This window comes from Hoplias malabaricus, chromosome 7 (assembly GCF_029633855.1).
Source record: "Hoplias malabaricus isolate fHopMal1 chromosome 7, fHopMal1.hap1, whole genome shotgun sequence".
Lineage (NCBI taxonomy): Eukaryota > Metazoa > Chordata > Actinopteri > Characiformes > Erythrinidae > Hoplias > Hoplias malabaricus.
In genome coordinates, this window is record NC_089806.1 from 13,652,077 (window position 1) to 13,668,725 (window position 16,649).

Consider the following 16,649-nt stretch of genomic DNA (forward strand, 5'->3'; position numbering starts at 1 on the left):
ATTTTACATGCATTTATGAAAAACAAGGATTTCTTTAATGCTGTTAAAAGATGATACCATGATGGAGAATTAGGGTCACAGCATTAAAAAAATAATTCTGAGAGTAAGGCTGGAATATATAGAGAAATACTGTTATAAGATTTATATAAATATTAAGACAGACATAGACATGTGTCTGTGTGTCATAGAGTGACCTGTAGAAGCAGTCAAGGGCCAGTAAACAGAATTATTTATTTGCTTCCATCCACATGACATGACGTCTAAACCTGTCAGTGCAGCCACTAACTGTGATGCATACAGCTTTAGTGCTTGTCCATAAGCCATAATAAGATAGAGACTAATGGGCATCGACTAATGAGTTCCACTCCTCTGAATCTATCATAAACTTTTCAGTGTTGAAATATTAATAACACTCTAGTCCTGATGTGCCAGGACTGAGTATTTACTTCAGAGTATTTTCTCCAGAATACAGACTCATTTTCACTGCAAAGGGTTGTGTCCACCCCATTATATCATTATTATCATCATCATCATCTTTTCCGCTTGTCCATTACAGGGGCACGGTGACCCCATTATATGTGCAGCAAAATATCCTGAATTTATTTTGACTTCTTTCTTAGTATTTTTCTGACATTAATCTCTGAATGAATCTGACATTATTCTCCAAATATTGTGACTTTATTCTTGGAATCTTATTTATTTATTTTTTTTTTCAATGCAGTGGCCCTAAAACAGCATATGATAAAGATTAGAGCAATTGCTCAACTCTCTGGTTAATACGGAGTCACAACCTTCCCAGTGAGACATGGCTAGTAGAGATCCAGTTACATACATTTAACTCACTGCTCCTGTAAATGTGTGAAAGCTCAGGACACATTCTTTCATTGTTATGGTCCTCCAAGACTAAAACAAAATGTTTAATAGCATTAGCATTATAGAAAAGGTTCCTGAAAAACAGAATATCTTGAAAAATAAAGAGTCTAAAATTGTTTTTAATACAATATCTTAAATATTATTAAATAACTTAAAATCCATAAATTCTAAATATGCCAATGTATGCCCAAGTCTGGATTTGTCACATATAGACAAAGATTTAAGTAATTTAGTTATGTTTTCCAGTCTGTTTACTCTAAAGAGCTTGAAAATACTGATGGCATCCCATTCCACACACATGCACACACGCACACACACACACACATACACTCCTCCTTCTAACTATACCTCCAAATCCAGGCCAGACAGGCTCATGTGAAAGATATCAGTGAGGTCACATGTTTGTTTATACCATGAAATCAAGCTCTATCTTAGTGCAGCACTTAATAAATGTACACAGAGCTCTGCAGATCACTGGAGGAGAGACCCCAGAAAGGGCTGGACTTTCAAAGCACGTCTACACCAGTGCACCTATTCATTTCTGAAATTTTATAAAGGTAGGTATGCAATTTAATGGCATGTGTGCTACAAATCAACTGTAGTACAATCAATTGTTGTACAATGATAAATAATTTCATATTATATTATTATTACATAGAGACAAGTTATAATTTGTAATGTCACAGATTCAAGACATGTTAGACACACTCACATTATCAGCTAATATGTGTTTTTCTAGTTGCTGATATTAATATGGCTATTATTATTACTATTAGTAGTAGTAGTAGTACACTGAACAATCACTGGATTAGGAACACCTACTTTGTATTGGCACTCACTGTACATTTTATCAGCCCCACAGACCACACAGAAGAACTTTGCTGTTGTAAGATTACAGGTAGTAGTCAATCTGTTTCTCCTCATACTTTCTCCACTTTTCACCCTGCTCCTTCACCCTGGTCTGGACCCCCACAGTTCCACCACAGAGCAAGTATGATTTTGGTGGTGGATCATTCTCAGCACTGCAGATGTATTAGTGTGGATCAGACACAGCAGGGCTGCCCATCACACAAGAAGGAGCACTGCCACAATAAAAAAAAATTATTTTGACACTTTTGAAAAAAGTGTTCACATTTTAAGCAGAGCTGGTATATTTTATTACTACAACTCTGCTGTTAATAAAAAAAAGTAAATCTTAATGAGTAATTACACTTTAAATAAGAGCACTAAAACTAGGGAAGCTTCTGCCAACACTGTGCATTCTGGGAAATGCATAATACTAATTTCCTCTATGATAAAATCAAGTGATTGTCAAAATACCAGACATGGCATTCACAAGCACTTTAGACATTGAGATGCACTTCCCTTTTGCTTTTTCTTTCTCTAATGTAATGCACTACAGCAATATGTACATTTGACCTGATGTGTCAGTTTTCAGTCCCTCTCCTTTTTTCAGGGTTTAATGGCAGCAGCCCGGGTGTCAGTGCCTGTCCTGAGCTCAGGGGCTGTGGACAGTGAAGACTATAGTGCTTACTCAAGCATGTCAGATGAGCAGCTCCTTCAGCTGGCAATTGAGCGGAGTCTCGCTGAAGCAAATCTGACACCCAGAGACAATCAGCCTTTCCAATCTCACTCGCTGCAACTGGAAAAGTGTTCATGTGTCCAAAGGATTCAGAATATCCCTCCCCCTGCAAATCCCCCTGCCAACCCACTTGCCAACCCACCCCATCAGCTGTCTGCAAACCCTAGGTAATTTTCCATAAAAGCCCACTGATATATATTTTTGTAATTTTAAAGTATATGTATTCAAGCCTTTTCATAGGATTTAAAGAAATATTGCACTTTACAGTGTGAAACAGTGTTCAACAATCAACAGAGACTCTCACAACCACTACTTCAGTAAAGAAAAGGATCAGGTTGTGGCATGGACAAGACGCAATGGATTTCTGCAGGTTACTGTGGAATCTGCCAAGTGAGCTTTGAAACTCTTTTAAAAAGTTTTTAAAAATTTATATCAAATCTGTGCTAATATTTAGATCAGAGTCGCACTAAATAGGTCACAAAAATGACATCTGGTCAAATGACCAAAATGTAAACATAGCCATTCACAGAGGTTTCTTTTGAAATCCTCCTTTCAAAAACAAAAGTGGTGGTGGTAATAGGAACCACACACCTCAATGTGACTAAAATCTCACTCACAGAAAACTGGTATTACATGAAAGTGTTACAAATATACAACCTGTTTTTTTACAGTAGATTTGAGATACATATTTTACCCGAAATTAATTTCAAATTTTGAAAGAAATAGGTTGGTAAATTGGTAATGTTCACTACAATGCATTTTACATCAAACCCCTCTGATAAAAAAAGAGCATTCCCTTTAATATTCAGTTTATCATTCAGGACTGGTTTGGTTTGGTTAAGCTGTTTTTAGCATACTTCTGAAAAACATTGTCAATATTTAATTTCTCTTTCAGGAATTTAGACCCTTTTCTCTCTGCTATCTGGAAGGGTGATGCTAAGGCTTTAAAAGACATTGTATTACTGAAATCTAGAAACCTCACTGAAGCTAATAAAGAAGGTTGGATACCTCTCCATGAGTCTGCTTATTATGGCCATGTAGAGTGTCTGAAGATTTTACTCAGAGGTAAGAGTATAGGTTATGTATCATCACTATAATCAACCACTGCTGTTGTCAGCAATGACTGATTTGTATTTGCATTCTATGACATCTTTAGCCGAACCTCAGACCATTAACAGCCGCACTGTGAAGAACCAGACTCCACTTCTACTGGCTGTGGGTCGCAAACATGTGCCTTGTGTTCAGTATCTCCTGGAGAGAGGGGCTGATCCCAATCTTGCAAATAACCAGTGGGAAACACCATTACATAACGGTAAATGATCATTGAACCCTCTGATGCACCCACTGATATTTCATATGCAATCATCAGAATGGTAAAATAGTGGTAAATAAATGAACAAAAGTTTAATTCGGCACAATGGTCAGATTTTAAAGAACACTTAAGGAGCACTTTACATAAAAACTTTTCATTCTGTATAGCAGTGAATATACTCTTGCTTAAATTATGTTAACACCTTGCTTGTCTTCACAGCATGTGAGAGAGGCATTGAAGAACTCGTGGCCCTTCTTATAAGATTTGGAGCAACAACAACAACAAAGTCCTGCATCCAAGGAGGGACACCTCTACATGAAGCAGTGCGGCACAAAAATGTGCAAATATGCAAAATGCTGCTTCAAGCAGGAGCCAAGCTGACAGCCAGAAACATTTATGGCATAGACCCTCTGTTTACAGCAGCTCAGTGTGGTGCTGCTGAAGTACTGAACTTATTAATTATGAAAGGTAAGAATTAAAAGGATTTTTTATTAAGTTATAAGTTATGTTTATGCGCTTATAAAAGTGCTTACTACTTTTTCTTCTATCAAATAACATGACATGAAGAACCAACATGCTTTGTAGTCCCTGAATGAACCAGTTTATGTTCCGTATAATGGGTCCCTCATCTGGGGGGCAGCCATGTTTAAAATAGGGTTGGAGAGTAGAAAATGACTGATATTTCTTTAAACCAAAGTTGCTTATGTAATCAAGAGCCTCTAGCAGTTTCTCAGCATACATTTGGGGTTTGGGTTGTTTGCTAGGAGCGGATGTCAACACTCAGGCTAACGATGGTGCCTCAGCCTTGTTTGAAGCCTCTAAGAATGGACACAGTGAAGTCGTGGAGATTCTCTTGTCAAGGAAGGCTGACGTTAACAAAAGTAACAAAGCTGGATTGCTTCCTGTTCATGTTGCTGCTAAGAATGGACACGATAGGTTAGTGCTATAAGGCTGAAGTTCAAATGTTCAAAGTAAAATGTAACCAAACTGAACTTCATTTCAACTGTTCATTTTTCCTTCCTCAGGATTGTTGCTATGCTAACACCAAGAACTAGCAGAGCCAAAATAAAACAATGTGGCATCAGTCCTCTCCATTTGGCAGCAGAGCACAATAGAGACGATGTTATTGAGACTCTGATAGACGCTGGTTTCAATGTCAATGCTACTCTATCAGAAGATTGGTCTAAGATGTATGAGGATCACCGCAGCACTGCTCTGTATTTTGCGGTGGCTAACAGTAACATTGAAGCAGCTACCATGCTCCTGGAGACTGGAGCCAACCCAAACCTGGACATTTTCAACCCCCTGCTGGTCGCTGTGAGAAAGAGTTGCATGGAAATGGTCACACTGCTGGTCAAACATGGCGCTAACGTTAATGCCATTCTCCCAACACACCCCACCAGCTTCCCAGCAGCTTTGATTTTCTGCACAAAGTATTTGGCCATGTTCAAGTACCTAATGGACAATGGATGTGATGCTTTATCTTGTTTTAAGTGTGATTACGGTAGCAATCCTCATCCACCCATCAAGACCAGACAGACTGGAAGGGAGGGGATATATTACTTTCTTGATGAATATTCAAATGGCACTGTGCAGGTAAAAATACCACTGTTTTTATGGTAGCAACTAAATCCATGGTCAAAACAAACAAGTGTAAAATCTGCCATGAATAAATGCCCATTCACCTGAACTGATGATTTAATTAATCTACGTTGATTTAAACTCACAGATTGTGGAAACATGAGCCAAGAAATCTAAACAATGAGCTGAGTCTTCTGAAAAAACAGAAATGAAGAACTGCTTATCATTAAGAATAAAGTCACCTGTCCCTCACAGCTTGGGGAAAATAGCCTAGTTAACTAGCTAATGTTAGCCATTCAAATTCCCTCTAAAACCACAATACTCTCCTAGGTCAGTACTGCCAACAGTGTGACCATGGCTGAAGTCTTGTCTGTCAAGTTGTAAAATTCATATTTATGAGATCAGCAAAGACACAACCCAAAACAATGTTGTAAATACTTGTGATGGGACCATGGAAGGTCCTAATAGCACTTTAAAATTAGTATGCTTTAATCATTCATAAATTCATAAGTCATAAATAAGCACTGCAGACACAACATTTGTGTAGGTCCCCAACATGCCACCAAAATAGCTTTGACCATTAAAATAGCTTCAAAGCATGAACTCCACAAGTCCTCTGATGGTGTCCTGTTGTATGTGGACACTACTAGTAGATCCTTTAACTTTTGTAAATTATAAGACTGGCTTCCATGGATCAGACTTCTGCCATATGCAGCCCCATATCCTGCAAGATGCAATGCAATGTGTCTTCTCACAATTTTCAGAGCTAGGAATACATTTCAGAAGTTTGCTTTACAGTAGCTCATCTATGGGTCCGGACCAGACAAGCTAGCCTTTACTCTCATAGCCTTCACAGGTGCATCATTGGGTCTTGGGCACACATGACCCAGTCATCAGTTCATGGATTATATGATCTGTGTATTTTTTAGCCATTCTCTTTTCAGAGATGTAAAAATTGAAAAATTCTCATCTAAACAAAGTCAACGTAATGTCATGCTTTTGTCAGCAGTATGTTAGTTAAAGTATCAAAGGAAGCACTTGAAGACAGCCATAATTATTATTATTATTATTATTATTATTATTATTATTATTTAATCTGCAGCTCTGAACTTTGTCTCCTATTGAAATCCACAGTTCTGTGAGATGATCTCCAGTCCCTCTATCAGCTGCTGGGCAGGACCAATCATAGATGTCCTGCTGGACTATGTGGGTCATGTCAAACTGTGTTCCAGACTCACTGAGCACTTAGACAGTTACAGCGAATGGGCTCACATCAAAGAGAAATCTAGTGAGTTTAACACCAGTAACTTTGCTGTACTTTGTCATAGAATCTTTTTAAAAGTATGTAGACAGGAGCCTTTGGCTTTCTCCTTTTTCTGTAAACACCAATTTAGAGATAAGTAGCAATTTTTAATAACTGAATATTTTGTTAAAACCTGTAAAGTAACAGAAACTGTATTGTCTTTCCAGTGTCTCCTTGCTCCCTGATGCATCTTTGCAGACTAAAGATTCACCAGCGGCTGGGAATCAACAGACTAAGGCGAATCAACAGTCTTCCTCTCCCTGGCAGACTGATCAAGTTCTTAAAACATGAGCGAGAATCATTTGCAGACCTGAAGAACTTTATCTGAAATGCTTCATATACCCTGAATGCAATATGAAATTTGAATTCAACTGAACTTATTTACTCTAAACTACTATTTTACATCATTTCAAACCTCAAAAAGACTTCAGAAACTTTAACCTCAGCAAATCCACATCAAATCCTTATATTGTATCTTTCCAATATTTGTGGATTATTAGTTTACTACATCATTGGAACGCAGCACCAGTCCGTTATGTGATAAATAGACACATAGAAATGCTTCAAAATTGCATGGAATAAATCTTTTTGCATTGGCTTCCATTAAAATTTAAGAAGTCTTTTTAGGGTTAGATCATTATTTTTCATCTGGCAGTGACACAATTTTTGTTTTTACAGTTTACTTACGTTTTTAAGTGTTTTCAGAATGTCATTTGAACAGTTGTGTGCATAGAGATTTAAGTTTGTATATTAACAGCATACAAATGATTTTTTTCACTCAACTCACTAATCCTCCAAATCTGGTGAATAAGGACAGTTCGAAAAATTAGGGTGATTGCCATTAGTTTAGTATTGTTTTACTTCTCTGTTGACAGGCATTTGATGTAATACATGTAGGCATTTGATGTGTATTTAAACATTAAATTTCATAATTTTGTTATACAATCTATTCTTAAAATATGCGTTTTTTATTACTATGAACATGTATAGACAGTTTTATGATGATAAAACTCTGTATTATGTTTGCATAATATTGTACACGATAATGTTAGATATGATTTCATTTTGGTAGTTATGACAGATTCCTTTATATATTTGTAATTGCTTAAATAAAATAAAATAGGAAGCATTTTTAATTGCCTGAATTTAATATTGTCTTTCTTTATTTGTTCAGTATATCACTTTGGGAAATGCCCTCTGTCTGGCTGAGCATGAAAGCAGATTTTCTGATGCTGTGCCAACTGACAGATCCATCACAGCACTGATCAGGGAGTGTCTGCCCTTTATAACCAGGGGCAGCTCCCTTGCCAGTCATACTCATTATACTTCCCCATGAAAAACAGTCCCCCCTCCCCCTTAGCCTAGCACCAGGGAGAAACTGGGGATCCTCTATGATTCATTAGATTACAGAGAACATTATTGCCAAGCCATCCACTAAAAGCCATGCACCAAAACTGGGACACACTGAGAAGGAGATAGATAGATAGATAGATAGATAGATAGATAGATAGATAGATAGATAGATAGATAGATACTTTATTGATCCCCAGGGGAAATTCAAAGTCTCAGTAGCTTACAGACATCACATACAACAAGCACTAACAGCAATGGAGTAATATAAGGAAAAAAAAAATTCTAAAAAAAATATACTAAAATACTAAATGCTAAAAATACTTTATAACCTAAAACAAATATCAAAATCGACATAGAGTACTTAAATATACTATATAGGCTGAGAATTGTTCCTTTTCAGACTGCCACATGGCTCCTAACCTGGTACTCATGGCTCATTTAAAACTCCACCCTCTGCCAAGGAAAACCCCCAGGAATTAAGGTCCACCAAATCCCAAAATGCTGTATCTGAAGGACATCAACCAGATGGCTAAACCAACAGACCAAAAGGGCAAAATTACCTAACCTTCGCCTGCTGTTTGGCACCAGCCTGCCAATCCCACTGGACTTGATAGGGGAAATAATAAAATTAAACATTTTGGTATCAATAAATGTTGTACACAACCCAGCTAACAGTCAAAAGGCCCACACTGTAAAGCAAAAAGACCATATAATAAACCTGAGTCAACTCATGCTTGCCTTGGCATGGGGCGACAGCCTCTGTTGAACTCAAGCAAGTTCTGCCCCTTCTCCTCCTATGCACAATCCTCCCCAGGTTCCTGCCACCCAACAGAAATGTCTATGGACTTACGTTTATACTCATTATTGCCCATTCAAGGGCATCATGATGTCTGTGTCTCACGGTTCTGTTTGGACTCAGCCTGATTACGAGCAGCAGGCCTCAGAATATTTTTCTCTCTGAAACAGGAAAGGTAAAAGTCGGATATTATGATATCCCATTTATCCAGCTCAGGCCAAGGGCTGTTATTTCTCAGCCAGGATAAGGCCTACGCGGGACTAAAGATAAACTCTGTCATGTATTCTCAGATAGACAAACGCTAAACTTTAGATCATGCTTGTCCCTCGTCCACGGAGGACACTCGGTACCATTGAGGACTTGCTTCTGCCTTCTGGGCCTAATGGCTTCCACTTTGTCAGTGGTCCACCTTGGCCTGTTAAAGATGAGGGATGTTCAGCACTTGGCAGGCTGCCGTTTCTGCCTCTCTAACCATCCTGACAGGGTGAGAGTGGAGTGCTTTCCAAACCTGCAATGATGGAAAAAACCTTTAGCCCTCAACACAGGAATACTTCTTAGTGTGGTATATTCTTATTTGCTTACTTGATGGGTCCTGGTCTTTTATGGCCATCCCATATGCCCTCTTGGCAGTCCATCTGAACCAGGGCATAGTTGTCGCAGAGGAGAAGCACGAATTGTTTCAAAGCAACTGTTCATGTGGAGCATTACACATTTCAGTTTGCTGCATGTGAGCCATGTGCCAGGCCACATGAACATAAGGGCAGATCTGAGAGAAACTTTGTATGGAGAATGGAGACTTCTGTTGGTCAGTTAGATCAGTTAGTTGCCATAGATCTTTCCATCTTCAGTTCAAACACCAACTGACCTCTGTTCTTCATGCAACTAGAGAACAATATTCCACTGGGAGTTGATCCTTTCATCCACCCTGAATATGTGCAGTGCTTTTTACAAAGTCTTGCTGGATTATAGGCAACAAACAGAAAACTACTTCATTAAAACAACCCTGCTGCTCATACTGACCTCCAGAGGGTCAGCAGTCTGCACACTTATTGGGTGCATCCTTATAGCTTGCACTTGGATGTGCATAAATTGAGATTCATGTTATGTCCTAACCCTGCCTTTGTGCCTAATGATGCAGCATATGCCTCTCCGGCCTGCTAATGAATATTCATGCTCTGCCATTATCATACTCTGCACAACTTGGCAAAAAAATTTCACTGTGGTGGTACCATCAAGGGTATATACTCATATCCTTAATTAGGGAACATAATTGTACTATATTATATATAAATTGTAGATTTTTAAGTTGTGTTGACTCATATGCTCAATTTCATCTCCAGCACCTTTCTGTACAGTTCTATAATGAAAGATTGCAGATATTCACCACTCTTTCTGGAGAACAGAATGTAATGTACCTTTAAATAACACAGCTGAACTCTAAAACCACTGCTGTACCTTTAAAGGCAGATTTGCACTGTTTATACATTTAGTGACAATAATGTACCTGTACCATGCCTTTCTTCTGATGGTGTATCTTCTTAAACTGATGATTGGTTGTATGTTCACCCTTATGTTTACAATCATTGTCATTCCTTTCCTGGAGTGGGAATAATGTGTTCGTTCAGTACTTTAATTAACAATATTTCATCCATGATTCTATCTATAAAATTAATCTCACCATAACTTGCTGAACTGATAAAGCCCCACTATAACACACTCCCTCTGAATATATTTGTCTGGGGCATTGCTGTATGAAATATATTAAACCCAATCTGATTAAAATGAGTATGTTTTCATTTAGTTTCATCTGACCAAAGAACCTGGTGTCAAATATACACTGTCAGAAAAGGTACTGTACAGGTACATAATTCTCAATAAAGGTACAAACAGTGTAAATGTTTCTTTAAAAGTACATCAGTGCTTTTAGAGCTCAGCTGTGGTCCCTAAAGGTACATTACATTCTATTATCCAAAAGGAGATGTGAACATTTAAGAGGTGAATATTATTCATACATTACAAAACAATGAATAAAATAATATCCTGAAGATGAAATGGGGCGTATGAAATCAACGGTACTTAAAAATCTACAATTAATTTATAATATGGTAAAATGATGTTCCCTATGTAAATTTATGATTTATTTTCTGTTTTCTTTGAATATATTCATTGTCTGGCCAGTGACTGAGAGGTGAATGTTGTGCTGAGCTTTTTTCAGTGTTCTTCAAATCATGAAGCAAATGCAAATTTTTGAGAATTTTGCTTAATATTCAACAAATTTTTAATAGTTCTGTCAAACATATATAAATAAAATTAATACATTTAATTTTGAACCAAGGCAAATAGATGATATATAACAAAAATATATTTTTTATATAAATATATATTAATTTTATGTCCTAAGAGTCCCTCATCCTCATAATGTTTTGACCCTGTCTATTAGTCTGATTGTGAAACACAGCCTCTAGAAAACCCTAGAGGTTTCTATTACTCTGCCCTCTTCATCACACTGGAACATGAGCTGTCTGAGAAGATGGGGTATTGCTGTTTCTGTCGCTTAACTTTTTATTTAAAGTTTATTTATAATTCCTTTAAAAAAAAATTTAAATATTGAGCCACTTGAGCAATTTGAAATGACTTAATAATACTGAGAATAATGTACCTGTACAGTACCTTTTCTGACAGTGTATATTTGACACCAGGTTCTTTGGTCAGATGAAACTTTAAATAATACAGATTATAATACTCTTCTTATATCTAATATTAAAAATAAAACATTCTTATATTTGATATTTATCTGCATTCGGTAAACAGCAAGCTATTGGGAAAGTGGATCTGTTGATCTGATGAGTCCCATGTGTTTTTGCTGCGAGCTGGATATGCTCTATAATTAGCCAGGCCATAATTTAATTCAGACAGTTTGAGATGTTTACAGGAGAGATAGCGACCCTCACTATGTGGTTTCCATCTTTTGATATTAAGAGAACTTCTGTTGCTTCTAGAATAGACAGCTATATTTATACACACCAGAAATATTGAGTTGAATTTGAAATGACTTAATAATAGCAATAATAAAAATAATAATAATAATAATAATAATAATAATAATAATAATAATAATAATAATAATGAGGGGCGGTACGGTGGTGCAGCAGGAAGTGTCACAGTCACACAGCTCCAGGGACCTGGGTTCAAGTCCTGCTCCGGGTGACTGTCTGTGAGGTCTGTTCTCTCCATGTCCACGTGGGTTTCCTCCGGCTGCTTCGGTTTCCTCTCACGGTCCAAAAACACATATTGATAGGTTGATTGGTGACTCAAAAGTATCCATAGGTGTAAATGTGTGAGTGTGTGTCACCCTGTGAAGGACTGGCGCCCCCTCCAGGGTGTGTTCCTGCCTTGAGCCCAGTGATTCCGTGTAGCATTTATTTTTTAAAACATCTATCAATTTCTTTTTCCAAATATGTACTTAATTCTGTCCATTGGTCTAAAGCAAAAAAATAATAAAAACATGAAAATACAACCAGCGGCAGGGTATAGCGTGGCTTGGTGGCACAGCAGGTAGGGTTGAGGCAGCCGGTCTGTGAGAAGTTGGGTGTGTTCTCCCTGTGTTTGCAGGGGTTTCCTCTGTGTGCTTCAGTTTCCACCCACAATCCAAAAACACATATTGCTAGGTGGATTAGCTGTGCAAAAGTGTCCATAGCAGTGAATGAATGTATGTGTTGCACTGTGAGGGACTGTTGCTCCATCCAGGGTGTGTTCTGGACCTTGAGCTGGAATAGCAGTTACAGACACTGAATGAATGAATGACAGGAATTCAACTAATGGACCTTCAGCAGGTCAAATTAAATGTCATGTAGAACCAGAATATGCCAGCGAAGGTCATAAGATTTCCATAGCAGAGTCATTTGAGGTCATATGAAGCTGCACAGTTCAGAATTATAACTTTCAAATAGAAATCTGAGGGGTAAACTGAGGAGTAGAATGCTGATAAATAAAGGGGAAAAATATATGTAATTCATGGTAAGATTTAAGGTTTATCTTTTATTTATTTAATTTCGATTAAGGGTTAAAAATGTTTTATTTAAAATCAAATTTATTTAAAAGCAGTCTTTATAGTCTAATTGTACGAGCTTTCTTTCTCACTAACCTGGATTGACCTGTATGTTTGTTCTTAAACTAAAAAGCTGTGTTCATTAGTTAGATCCATAAACAAACCAAAAAAGTTTGTAACCTTGCTTATAACCTTATCCTCAGCTGAAATATAATATGCATGTCTATAAATAAATAAGGAGCAAGAATTCACACTTCATTTCATGTCTCTCTTGTCTGGTAGCTCTGACTCTTCTGTAACTTGACACAATGAAAGCAGCTCTAACAATTGTTTTAGCTTTGAAATTCTCGCTCTCCTGGGTGTCTGCCATGAGAGTTCCATATGCAGTTCTCTCCCAACAACCACGGTCCTTTCAGTTCCACTTTAAATTCCAGGTCAGCTAACTCTCAAGAGCAACCTGAGCTAAGAGGCTGGCAGGCACTCTGTTGATCATGTGTACTCTCCAGACATGTAGTCATCTATAAACAGTGAGGGGAAGCCACACACACAGGGCCACTGTTGGCAGATGACTACAGTGGATTTAACTAAAGCAAGTGTTAAACTTCTTTTTTCATATTGATAATTAATCAACGCTTAAACCCCAAAGTCGGTAAGTGTCAACTTTTCTGTGATTGCTGTGTTTAGAAAGTGGTTTTTGCTTTGAGGTCAGGAGATTTCATTCATTTCAGGATCTGGGCAAAGATGCTAGATTGAAACAAGTCTTGTAAATTATAGCAAAGCTACACAATCACAGTTAAATGTAGTAACTGATTATAGCATTGTCACTTCTCACTCATTCTTCAGTGAGACATTTTGCATGCAGTACATTTGTTTCATTAATAGACAATGTTACAGGCTGTTATCATTTTAGTGCATTTGTAGCGCAATATTTTTCAACAACTGTTCATTAAATTATCTTCCAGTTCCACTATTCTCATGTATGTATGTCATTTGAATGGTAACTGAATGCCATTTTAAAATGTGCTAGGGTAGTAAGCTTAGAAAGTAGATATGACTATACAGAGTTGCACAGTGCTGAATTCTATAAATACACGGAAACATATCAGCACATGCAGTTTCTCAGCTGGCTAACACACTACAGGTGCTGGTCATAAAATTAGAATATCATTAAAAAGTTGATTTATTTCAGTAATTCCATTCCAAAAGTGAAACTTGTATATTATACTCATTCATTACACACAGACTGATATATTTCAAGTGTTTATTTCTTTAAGTTTGATGATTATAACTGACAACTAACGAAAACCCCAAATTCAGTATCTCAGAAAATTAGAACATTTTGAAAAGGTTCAATATTGAAGACACCTGGTGCCATACTCTAATCAGCTGATTAACTCAAAACACATACAAAGGCCTTTAAATGGTCTCTCAGTCTAGTTCTGGCTACACAATTATGGGGAAGACAGCTGACTTGACAGTTGTCCAAAAGACACCATTGACACCTTACACAAGCAGGGCAAGGCACAAAAGGTCATTGCTAAAGAGGCTGGCTGTTCACAGAGCTGTGTCCATGCACATTAATTAAGAGGCAAAGGGAAGGAAAGGATGTGGTAGAAAAAAGTATGAAACAAAAAAGAGAAAGTAAGTGAAACAAAACCAAAATTCAAAAATGTGGGGGACATTCACAAAGACTGGACTGCAGCTGGAGTCACTGCTTCAAGAACCACCACACACAGACGTATGCAAGACTTGGGTTTCAGCTGTCGCATTCCTTGTGTGGAGCCACTCTTGAACGAGAGACAGTGTCAAAAGTGTCTCGCTTCCAAAAGGACTGGGCTGCTGCTGAGTGGTCCAAAGTTATGTTCTCTGATGTAAATTTTGCATTTCCTTTGGAAATCAAGGTCCCAGAGTCTGGAGGAAGAGAGGAGAGGAACAGAATGCATGCTGCTTGAGGTCCAGTGTAAAGTTTCCACAGTCAGTGATGGTTTGGGGTGCCATGTCATCTGCTGGTGTTGGTCCACTGTGTTTTCTGAGGTCCAAGGTCAACACAGCCATCTACCAGGAAGTTTTAGAGCACTTCATGCTTCCTGCTGCTGACCAACTTTATGGATTTCATTTTCCAAAAGGACACCTGCACACAGTGCCAAAGCTACCAGTACCTGGTTTAAGGACCATGGTATCCCTGTCCTTAACTCACCTGACCTTAACCCCATAGAAAATCTATGGAGTATTGTGAAGAGGAAGATACAAAACGCCAGACCCAACAATGCAGAAGAGCTGAAGGCCACTCTCAGAGCAACCTGAGCTCTCATAACACCTGAGCAGTGCCACAGACTGATCGACTCCATGCCACGCCGCATTGCTACAGTAATTCAGGCAAAACGAGCCCCAACTAAGTATTGAGCGCTGAACATGCTCATACTTTTCATGTTCATACTTTCCAGTTGGCCAGCATTTCTAAAAATCCTTTTTTTTATTTGTCTTAAGTAATATTCTAATTTTCTGAGATACTGAATTTGGGGTTTTCATTAGTTGTCAGTTATAAACATCAAATTAAAAGAAATAAACACTTGAAATATATTAGTCTGTGTGTAATGAATGAGTATAATACACAAGTTTCACTTTTTGAATGGAATTACTGAAATAAATCAACTTTTTCATGATATTCTAACTTTATGACCAGCACCTGTATACTCCGTGCATGACTGCAGAAATACACAGTTTGAAATCATTACAACCAACTCACGACAGCATGAAAAACTATTGTAAACACTTGCTCAATGACAGTAGTGATGTAGTACTCTCTAGACAGGCAAATTTAAAAACTTAATTCCCCAAAACCTTTTTGCCTTCTCTTATCAAACTGACAGAGACAGTGTGAACTATTGCAACAAAACTTGCTACAGACAATTTTCAAATCTGTTTTTCATTTATATGTTATTTGAAGTGTATACCCGGAACATATATTTAAAATACTCAGATTAATGCCATCTTTATGTTGGGCATAGCTGCAAGTTTGATTTGCACCCATGTTAATGGCAGCAGTATAGGCAGGAATGTTGACTTCAGGATTGTTGGAAGATTTTATATCACTTCATATTCTGCCATAAATATAATGTCCTTCCTGTATATTGTGTTGAATTTTCAAGATTGTTGGACCATCAGAAATGGAAGAAAAAGAAATAACTTAGGACAGTATCATTGGGAGCTTGCCTTAGTCAGGAGTCCTAAGAGAGCACAATTTGCACACTCTCTGGTTGAGTAGGACAGCACCCCTTATCCCACCACCTTTCAAACACAGTGCTAGTCAGCACAGGCATCTATTAGCTGATGAGACATATCTGGATAGTTGGCATTCTCCTCCAAGTGTGCTGAGCAGTGCAGTAAGGCTGAATTACTGGCAGTTAAAAAAAGCAATGTGCTATTGACTTCATATTTAAAAGAGTTTATGTTTTACATCCTGAATATTAATCCTGAGAAGTGTTTCAGTGGGTCCAGAGCCTACCTGGAAAAACTGGGCATACGATTATAAACAATCCCGTCTTGCTTCCTGTTAAATCATTTTACTAATAATGTTTCAGGACTGGGGCGGCACGGTGGCGCAACAGGTAGTGTCGCAGTCACACAGCTCCAGGGACCTGGAGGTTGTGGGTTCGATTCCTGCTCCGGGTGACTGTCTGTGAGAAGTTGGTGTGTTCTCCCCGTGTCCGCGTGGGTTTCCTCCGGGTGACTGTCTGTGAGGAGTTGGTGTGTTCTCCCCGTGTCCGCGTGGGTTTCCTCCGGGTGCTCCGGTTTCCTCCC

General features: G+C 38.0%; 1 protein-coding gene across 1 annotated transcript; it reads left to right on the plus strand.

Moving 5' to 3' along the window:
- The first annotated feature begins 2,335 nt into the window (after positions 1 to 2,335).
- Positions 2,336 to 7,601, plus strand: LOC136702490 (ankyrin repeat and SOCS box protein 2-like). Its single transcript, XM_066677576.1, has 9 exons — positions 2,336 to 2,611; positions 2,733 to 2,845; positions 3,351 to 3,520; positions 3,612 to 3,767; positions 3,987 to 4,235; positions 4,532 to 4,703; positions 4,793 to 5,363; positions 6,483 to 6,636; positions 6,819 to 7,601. The coding sequence occupies exons 1-9, from the start codon at positions 2,336 to 2,338 to the stop codon at positions 6,977 to 6,979; spliced, it is 2,022 nt and encodes a 673-aa protein (XP_066533673.1). The 3' UTR covers positions 6,980 to 7,601.
- Positions 7,602 to 16,649: the final 9,048 nt, after the last annotated feature.

What these genes read in the sequence shown, in the direction of transcription:
- LOC136702490 (XM_066677576.1), top strand. Translation starts at nt 2,336, where the DNA reads ATGGCAGCAGCCCGGGTGTCAGTGCCTGTCCTGAGCTCAGGGGCTGTG. An exon ending in GTTACTGTGGAATCTGCCAA is followed by an intron (nt 2,846 to 3,350) that starts GTGAGCTTTGAA and finishes TTTCTCTTTCAG; the next exon opens with GAATTTAGACCCTTTTCTCT. An exon ending in TCACATCAAAGAGAAATCTA is followed by an intron (nt 6,637 to 6,818) that starts GTGAGTTTAACA and finishes TTGTCTTTCCAG; the next exon opens with TGTCTCCTTGCTCCCTGATG.